Source organism: Pygocentrus nattereri, chromosome 17, assembly GCF_015220715.1.
Source record: "Pygocentrus nattereri isolate fPygNat1 chromosome 17, fPygNat1.pri, whole genome shotgun sequence".
Classification (NCBI taxonomy): Eukaryota; Metazoa; Chordata; class Actinopteri; order Characiformes; family Serrasalmidae; genus Pygocentrus; species Pygocentrus nattereri.
In genome coordinates, this window is record NC_051227.1 from 11,176,868 (window position 1) to 11,186,867 (window position 10,000).

Sequence of the window (10,000 nt, forward strand, 5' to 3'; positions counted from 1 at the left end):
TTTTTAGGTGCCCTTTAGAGGTCAGAGTGTCAGAGTGTGGCACAAGAAGGGCGGCAACGCTGAGAACTGAGAACAGAAAACAAAGGTCAAACAGCAAAACAGTAAAATAAACAAATGTGGAAAAAATAAAACGAATAAAAATGTCAACACACTCCACACGTCACAGCTGCCATCAAACAACATATCAGTTAAAACATTGAGCGCCTGCCAGTAGATCTGGAACCTAAAGTCTAAACCTGAGGTCTTCATTACGGTCCAGGGTTTAGTCCTGGAATTTATACTCACGCGTAGTTCACTGAACTGCTGATGTAACAGACTGTGCACCTAACGTCTAACATAAAGAGCAGCAGATAAACCAGACGGCGCTTCCCCACGATCACTCTCTACCTTAACTCTGACCAACACAAAGGCCTCGTTCACCCCTGCGTCCAGATCGGAGCACAAGAAAAGGGCAGAACTGAGCTGTGAACATTCGGTCTTTGAAATCAGACCAACAGGTGGATGGAACGGGAGGGGCTTACCTTTCAGGAGGCGTGTCTGCACTGGGGAGGGAGAGGCCACCAGAGCCGGTACGAGGGGGAAGGGGGGGTTTATCATCCTCTCCATCTGTAACAAACACAATTCACACAGTTTAACAGGCCTGTGTTTTATTTTTATTGCTGTTCCCTTAAAGTTCACTTTTAAGCTCTGTGTGGTTTTACAGAACCGAAAACAGCCCCAACTCATTTTATATAACCCACTAGAACTGCCCAGACAGAACCGGCCAACACACAGCCGGCAGCTTCAGCATTCATTATTCTGTCTGTCTGTCTGTCTGTCTGTCCGTCTGTCTGTCCGTCTGGTCCGTCTGGTCCGTCTGGTCCGTCTGGTCCGTCTGGTCCGTCTGGTCCGTCTGGTCCGTGTATCCATCGGTCTATTTGACAGCCCTGTCTGTCGTGGGTCCTGGTGTCCTGGCTAAAATCTTAGCGGTCGGGTTCAGACAGAAATTTGTGGACTCGGGTGTTTCGGTCGGGTTAAACTGTTGGGTGTTACAGATACACTAAATATCAGTTTATCTTTGTATCTTCTGTCCAACTTAAATGCTTAGTAACCCAGTAAAGCTCTATAAAACACTGAGGTCCATCTCTGTTAGCGTGCAAAATTACACAAGCACTTGAACGTTGGCATGGTGCCAGCACCAGTAGGAACACCGAAGACCATCACAGAAGAGCTTTGGCACTGAATGTTGTTCATTTACAGTAAACTCTTACTTTCTGTTGTGTAATACTGGGTTTGCCTGGACTTTAACATTGAGACATCTGGCAGCCACGACTCCCAGTGAAATAAAAGTCAAATACACATATATATTATATATATATTATATTATATTATATTAATTTATTTTTAATTGCACTGTTCAAATGTGGAGGTATGCACCATCTCATTTCGGGTGCCTGACATCCTGCATGCTAATGCTAGACAAACAGTGAACTGCTCTACTGGACCCTTCCTAGGGCCTTTGTACCTCTAGTGAGACCACCTCCATGAACTGCTGGTTAACTTGTGCTATTACCCTCTAGTCTGCTGCTAAGCAAGGCCAGTGGGTCTGGATGATGGAGCGAAGCCACACTGTGAGGGCCGGAGACTCTGATGAACCCGTGGACGTGCTGTGAACGGAGTGGGATGTGGACTTTCTAAACGACTGCTCAGTCCCCTCAGTATTCGCTGTTAATTACGACCGAAGCACCGGGGTCCAGAAAAGGTACTCAGGAGAGTCCTAGATTCAATATCACACCAGGGCAGATCTCGAGAGAACGTGTTCTTACCGGAGTAGTCTCTCTCCTCGGCACTCTCCTCTCTCTCCACAGGCAGCAGCAGAGTGGTGACCAGCCCCTGGTTGGGCTGAAGGTACAGCTGGATCAGCTCTGGAAGAGTCTTAAACCTCTTTGGCTGCACACCCTGAGAGGTCTACCCACACACAGACACATCAGACAAACCTGAAGGCGAGCACATGGCATACAAGACAGTCTGGAACCAATAAGGTTCTGCACTGACAGTTCTGGGAGCAAACAAAGCAACTAGAATGCTGTAACCTTAAATCAGAGAATCTCTAATGTTTTTCCTTTAAATTTCCCCCTAATGTTTCAAAATCTCAGCATGAATAATTGGATATGATGTTGACAAAGTCAGAGTGGTTTGATGTGAAAAACTTCCTTCTAGAGAAGCTCAAGGTAGAGAACCAGACGTCTGAAGAGTTTAATGCCTCTAAATGCTCCTCTCAGAAAGATATTCCATATAATAGTTCTGAATACACTGCCTGGTGTCTGAGACTTTGATTTATGATAGCTTTGATAAGCTTTTGGTTTAAAATCTATTCTTCACAAACCAGTGATGGAGGGATACGTTTAGAGCACCATAGCGCAAAATGGTCCCCAAAGAAGACCAGTAGGTTCACTGACTGAGTGTGTTTACATGCACTCAATAATCTGATCATAATCAGATTTCTGCAGTTATCCGATGATTCAAATGGTCATGTAAACAGCACACTCAAATCTAGAAATCTGAGAAATCTGATAAAGAGATTGAGAGAGTGAGTGAGAGAGAGAGTGTGTGTGTGTGAATTAGGGATATAGGGCTGAGTGTGAGTGTGTGTGAGAGTGTGTCTGAGTTATGTATATAGGGCTGTGTGTGTGTGTGTGTGTGTGTGTGAGAGAGAGAGAGTGTGTTTGAGTTAGGGATATAGGGCTAAGTGCGAGTGCGCATGCGCGTGTGTGTGGGTGTGTGTGTGTGTGTATGTAGTTATGTATATAGGGCTTTGTGTGTGTATTTGTGTGAGAGAGTGTGTGAGTTAGGGATATAGGGCTGAGTGTGAGTGTGTGAGTTAGGGATATAGGGCTGAGTGTGAGTGTGCGTGTGTGTGTGTATGTGTCTGAGTTATGTATATAGGGCTTTGTGTGTGTATTTGTGTGAGAGAGTGTGTGAGTTAGGGATATAGGGCTGAGTGTGAGTGTGTGTGTGTGAGTTAGGGATATAGGGCTGAGTGTGAGTGTGCGTGTGTGTGTGTATGTGTCTGAGTTATGTATATAGGGCTTTGTGTGTGTATTTGTGTGAGAGAGTGTGTGAGTTAGGGATATAGGGCTGAGTGTGAGTGTGTGTGTGTGAGTTAGGGATATAGGGCTGAGTGTGAGTGTGTCAGTTATGTATATAGGGCTTTGTGTGTGTGCGCGCATGCGTGTGTGTTATGGATATGTGGTGGAGGGATCAGTACTACCAGCTGTTCAGTGCAAAGAACAAAGAGTCTCCTGTCTGTCTATAAAAACAAACGCACAAACACAAACACACACAGAATTACCTGCACTGCCAGAAAATTCTCCTCATCTGGTAGAATCCTGTACGTATGAACATGCTTCTGAAATCTACAGAGAGAGGGAGAGAGAGAGAGAGAGAGAGAGAGAGAGAGAGAGAGAGAGAGAGAGAGAGGGACAGGAAGAGAGGGGGAGAGAGAGAGAGAGAGAGGGAGGGAGGGAGAGAGATGGAGAGGAAGAGAGAGAGGGAGAGAGAGAGGGAGAGAGAGAGACAGATGGAGAGGAAGAGAGAGAGGGAGAGAGAGAGAGACAGATGGAGAGGAAGAGGGAGAGAGGGAGAGAGAGAGAGAGAGAGAGAGAGAGATGGAGAGGAAGAGAGGGAGAGAGAGAGGAAGAGAGAGAGGAAGAGAGAGAGAGATGGAGAGGAAGAGAGAGAGAGAGAGATGGAGAGGAAGAGAGAGAGAGAGATGGAGAGGAAGAGAGAGAGAGAGAAAAAAAAAAAATCAATTCTTCTCATATTATGTACATAACCAGTTTAAAATTAGTGATGCACTGATACAGATACGGGTGTCTGGTATTGGACCTGATGCCGTCCTCTTTTACTCGCACTGACAAAAATTCACTGATACCAACATCTGATACCACCTGATATCACGTGGCTTAAGCCGAGGTGTCTGATGTTGAGACAGTCGGATATTACGTCATCATTCACTTGAAATGTTCCGTCTTGGCAGATTCCCGTCAGGAATTCACCACGGAATGTTAAGCACACGCACACTCAGAATCACACCCACTTCCCCAGTATGGGTGGAGACTTGTAGGCTAACAAAACAGAGGGGAAAAAGTACCCAAGTCTGTCTGTTTATGCTGACTTTACTCTGTTTGTCCGAATAGAGTTGTGGGGTATAAACTTTAATATGGTGATTTTTAAAATTCTCTTCGTGAAACTGGCTGTAGGAGACTGTACTGTCCTACCCATGTACAACCATATTCGTGTTGTCATACAGTGTGAGCATATCAATCCCAGGCTTTATCCACACATGATGTCTATTCAAACCGTGTAAGTCACATCATAAATCACACAGTGTATGTCCGGCTTTAGAGGACATTCAACTACAGCTCAAACAGCAAATCAAGACTCCACCAAGACGTAAAACTCCGCTAGTGAGCTCCTCACATCAGCCTCAGACGTGACTCCTGCTGTCACTGAGCTACAGTGCTGTTGAAAGAAACTGATGAGGAATCGTGATCAAAACTATGAAACATACTTTACTTACAGCACAGAAGTGCTTTTCTCACGTGGAACAAAACCCACCCTTCTCTACTCTATTCAATGTGACTAATGTAGCACAGCGAGCTAATGCACCTCATTTAAAATCAGCTAGACTTTACCTACTTAACTGCTAAGACTGCACTCGTTTACACTGACAACTACTTAACTGTAAGCAGGTTACTCGGTATGGTATCAGGCGTGGCATCAGCAAATGCTGAAAAACCACAATACACTTCTAGTGAAGTCTGAATTCCACACTGACACTCAAATCTTCCCTTTCGCCTTTAAACAAAGAAAAAAGAAAGACTTTGATGGTTAGTGTGTTTTAAAACACCAGCTGCTCTTTTCATATTGTGTGCACATTTCATGATGAATGGACCAACCAACCTTAAATAAACGTCTATTTTTAAGTATTTATTGTGTCCAACCCTTTGTCTCACTTTTCGGCAGGCCTGCTTTCAGGTCTTCAAAGAAATCTGCACAGGCATTTTTTTCACACCTCTAAAGTTCAGTTAGTTGGTTGTTTTTCTTGTTCATCACAGTGCAAACAACCTTAATTACAAACTTGGACTAATCAGTCCACACAATGACCACATCTCAGACATCCAGCTTCAGTTTTCTAGCTAAATGTTCTTTTTTATTTCCCTTTCTCAGTGAGGTTCTTCTTGATGAGCTACACGTCCTTTCAGACCCACAGCGCTGAGTGGTCTTCTCACAGTGGAAGGATGGACAGAAACACCTGTGGATGTTCTCAGATCTGAAGCAGCTTGATTTTCTCCTCTCTCTCTGAGATCACAGCTTTCAGTGCTGTTTATCTGAATGGGGGCAGTTTTGGGGTTAACCAGCTCTTCCAGGTGGTTGTTATGAGCCACATTTTCTCTGGAGCTTTTAATCAGATTTTCATCTCCAGTTTTGGAAACTCCTGTTTTTCAGTTATTTTCCTTCTCCTGTCTTTATGCAAATGGTTATCATATCTAATTTCCACAGAAACACCTCCTGAAAAATGAATGAGTTCTACATAATGGCTGGTTTGACTGGAAAACAAACAGAGGAAGGGGGACTCTGACTTTCGCACAGTCCTGCATGTGCAAGAGAGAGAAGCAGCAGCATCTGTGTGGATGAACCTGTTCATGTCAATCAAAGTCTGAAATCAGTCTGGTTATGATGTCTCTCTGTCTCTGTCTGTCTGTCTCTCTCTCTCTCTCTGTCTGTCTCTCTCTCTCTCTCTCTCTCTCTCTGACAGATACACACAAGCAGAGCTTTGACTACCAAATGGCAGCATCTGTCTGTGTGTGTGCGCATCCATGAGTGTTTGTATAGTGTGTGTGTGAGCGTGCCAGCATGTGTCTGTGTGCGTGCGTGTGTGTGAGCATGCGTGAGCGTGTGTGTGCGTGCGTGAGCATGTGCGCGCAGTGTTTCTATAGTGTGTGTGTGAGCGTGCATGAGCATGTGTGCGTGTGTGCAGTGTGTGTGTGAGCGTATGTGAGCGGGCGTGAGCGTGTGTGCTTGCGTGCGTGTATAGTGTGTGTGTGTGTGTGTGTGTGTGTGTGTGTGCACGTGTGTGCTTGCGTGCATGTATAGTGTGTGTGTGCTTGCGTGCATGTATAGTGTGTGTGTGTGTGAGCGTGTGTTTGCGTGCGTGTATAGTGTGTGTGTGTGCGATTATAGTGTGTGTGTGTGAGCGTGTGCGCTTGTGTGTTTGCGTGCGTGTATAGTGTGTGTGTGTGTGCACGTGTGTGCTTGCGTGCATGTATAGTGTGTGTGTGCTTGCGTGCATGTATAGTGTGTGTGTGTGTGTGAGCGTGTGTTTGCGTGCGTGTATAGTGTGTGTGTGTGCGATTATAGTGTGTGTGTGTGAGCGTGTGCGCTTGTGTGTTTGCGTGCGTGTATAGTGTGTGTGTGTGTGTGTGTGTGTGAGTGTGAGCGTGCGTGCTTGCGTGCGTGTATAGTGTGTGTGTGTGCGCGTGTGAGTGTGTGTGCGCGCGTGTGCGTGCGCCATTCTGAGCTCTAATGTCCTCAACAGCCAGTCTGTTAATGGAAAGCCTGCTAAACCACCAGATTTGATAAATAAATGACCACGACCTCACGGAGACCTGCAGAACTAGTTTATATATTACAGGATAATTTCTATTTACAGCCAAATCTAGATTCACTGGCTGCCCTAAAGACAAAAACAATCAGATAAAATAACCAACAAACATAATGACTCAAATGTTTCTCACAAATATTAGGAGAAATTATTCACCATTTATCTGACAGAAATCATTCCTGCAAGAGTTCATCCAGCATATTCAGAAACACACAGGGCAAAATGTACTGGCACCCCTAAACAACCTGGTTCAAATAACAGAACTGTACTGAATAAACTGCGTTTTCCATAGATTTACAACATTTTTCAGCGACTGCTACAACTAGTCCTTCCGTCTGTTAAACTTGCCTGGGGGGCAGATTGACATCATCTGTGCCGCTAACAAGGATGGATTGTTCACAAACGGCAGGAGCTGGAAACGGAGTCTCATTTTCATGTGTAACGTGCGAGACGTGCAGCTTGCTTGTGTAAAATATCAGTCTGGGTCAAATATTTTTCAAATTATTTAAACCAAAATAAAATGTTCTACTTGTTGCCCTACGTCAGTGTTTGTTCACAGCTTCTCTGTAATTATGCCTTTTTTATGATCCAGATAGTGATTAAATGTACACGGTAGCTGTAATATATCGTTTAATTCATGCTGGTTTGGTATTTAACCCCAAAACTGATGCACAGCATGTCAGTGCACATGCAAACACACACATCCCATCTCCAACTGCCCTCTGGGCCATAATTAATCAGGGCACGTCACTATGACAACTAAAGCAGCCAGCGCTGGTGAGAATCAGGAGCTCATAAAACAGAACAGAGCAGCCTTAAATGAATATTTCAGCCTGGAAAATGACAACAGCCAATAAAAACACAAACAGCCTTAAAGGAACACTTTGTCCATAACCATAACAGCCTTAAAGGAACACTCTGTCCATAACCATAACAGCCTTAAAGGAACACTTTGTCCAAAGCATTAACAGCCTTAAAGGAGCACTTTGTCCAAAGCCTTAACAGCCTTAAAGGAGCACTTTGTCCAAAGCCTTAACATCCTTAAAGGAACACTTTGTCCAAAGCCTTAACATCCTTAAAGGAACACTTTGTCCAAAGCCTTAACAGCCTTAAAGGAACACTTTGTCCAAAGCATTAACAGCCTTAAAGGAACACTGTCCAAAGCATTAACAGCCTTAAAGGAACATTTCATCTAAAACCATAACAGCCTTAAAGGACCACTTTGTCCAAAGCCTTAACAGCCTTAAAGGACCACTTTGTCCAAAGCCATAACAGCCTTAAAAGGACCACTTTGTCCAAAGCATTAACAGCCTTAAAGGACCACTTTGTCCAAAGCATTAACAGCCTTAAAGGACCACTTTGTCCAAAGCATTAACAGCCTTAAAGGAACATTTCATCTAAAACCATAACAGCCTTAAAGGACCACTTTGTCCAAAGCCATAACAGCCTTAAAGGACCACTTTGTCCAAAGCCTTAACAGCCTTAAAGGACCACTTTATCCAAAGCCTTAACAGCCTTAAAGGACCACTTTGTCCAAAGCCTTAACAGCCTTAAAGGACCACTTTGTCCAAAGCCTTAACAGCCTTAAAGGACCACTTTGTCCAAAGCCTTAACAGCCTTAAAGGACCACTTTGTCCAAAGCCATAACAGCCTTAAAGGACCACTTTGTCCAAAGCATTAACAGCCTTAAAGGACCACTTTGTCCAAAGCATTAACAGCCTTAAAGGAACACTTTGTCCATAACCATAACAGCCTTAAAGGAACACTTTGTCCATAACCATAACAGCCTTAAAGGACCACTTTGTCCAAAGCCTTAACAGCCTTAAAGAAACACTTTGTCCAAAGCTATAACAGCCTTAAAGGACCACTTTGTCCAAAGCATTAACAGCCTTAAAGGACCACTTTGTCCATAACCATAACAGCCTTAAAGGACCACTTTGTCCATAACCATAACAGCCTTAAAAGACCACTTTGTCCAAAGCCTTAACAGCCTTAAAGGACCACTTTGTCCAAAGCCTTAACAGCCTTAAAGGACCACTTTGTCCAAAGCCTTAACAGCCTTAAAGGACCACTTTGTCCAAAGCCTTAACAGCCTTAAAGGACCACTTTGTCCAAAGCCTTAACAGCCTTAAAGGACCGCTTTGTCCAAAGCCTTAACAGCCTTAAAGGACCGCTTTGTCCAAAGCCTTAACAGCCTTAAAGGACCATTTTGTCCAAAGCATTAACAGCCTTAAAGGACCACTTTGTCCAAAGCATTAACAGCCTTAAAGGAACACTTTGTCCAAAGCATTAACAGCCTTAAAGGAACACTTTGTCCAAAGCATTAACAGCCTTAAAGGAGCACTTTGTCCAAAGCATTAACAGCCTTAAAGGAACACTTCATCAAAAATCATAACAGCCTTAAAGGAAAACATCTACCAATCCATAAAAGCCTTACAGAAATGCTTCATCCAGATCCATTAGAACATTAAAGGAATACTTCACAAAACTACAAACAGCCTAAAGGACATACTTCACCTACAACCACACTAGCCTTAAAGGAACACTTCATCTAAAACAACACTGATCTTAAATGAACACGATCTAAAATTATAACTACTCTTCAGGGACACTTCATCCAAAGCCATAACAATCTTAGGGATGTGCATGTTGACTAATTTTGATATTCAATTTTCTGGTAGAGTTTATGAACAGATATCCACCATAAAAGGAAATCTGCCTAAAGAATACGCTGGGTTATTGTAGCCCAAGAGGAATAATTCACTCCAAACCCTAACAGCCTTAAGCAACCCATCATTCAGAACCATAACAATTCAGTCACAACCAAGCCTTAAAGGAAAACTTTACCAAAAATACAACAGCATTAAAAAAAGAAACCATAACTGCCTTGAAAGAATTTAGCAGCCTTTAAGGAACTTCACCTAAACCCACAACAGTCTTAAATGAACACAGTTGAAACTGCATTTCCTTTGTGCACCCAAGTTGGGACCACAGTGAAAGCCTAACCCATCTAAAAGTTAGTTCATCTCATGAGAACGGAACAGAGATATCTGTGGTCTGCATGCGTTTCCTCTGCAGATCACTAGTTCAGTTATGATTAGGGATGCTCATGTGTGATGCAACAAGCACTGCCTGTACAGGGAAGGCAATACACTGTGGTCTTTTTGCAGCGTCATGCTAATGAGGCCAACGCGGCAGCACTGATGAACACTCAGCACTTTCTGGGGGTAATAATTCAGCTTGGCTAAGCCCCACATTAGACCTCAGTGACTCCGCTGAGAGCACGTTAATAAATCGCGGCTAACGAAGAGAAAGACAGTGGCTGCCCATCAGGTCTATAGTCTCCGACTTCAT

At 43.8% G+C, this 10,000-nt stretch overlaps 1 protein-coding gene across 1 annotated transcript in view; it reads right to left on the reverse strand.

Annotated features, from left to right (window-relative positions):
• The window catches only part of inppl1a (inositol polyphosphate phosphatase-like 1a), a 64,958-nt gene that overhangs the window by 31,829 nt on the left and 23,129 nt on the right, over nt 1-10,000 (reverse strand). Inside the window, exons 2-4 of the mRNA XM_037546710.1 lie at nt 3,332-3,395; nt 1,806-1,947; nt 522-606 (exon numbers count right to left, since the gene is read on the reverse strand). Of these exons, the coding sequence (XP_037402607.1) occupies nt 522-606; nt 1,806-1,947; nt 3,332-3,395 (291 nt within the window). The remainder of the gene's footprint in view (nt 1-521; nt 607-1,805; nt 1,948-3,331; nt 3,396-10,000) is intronic.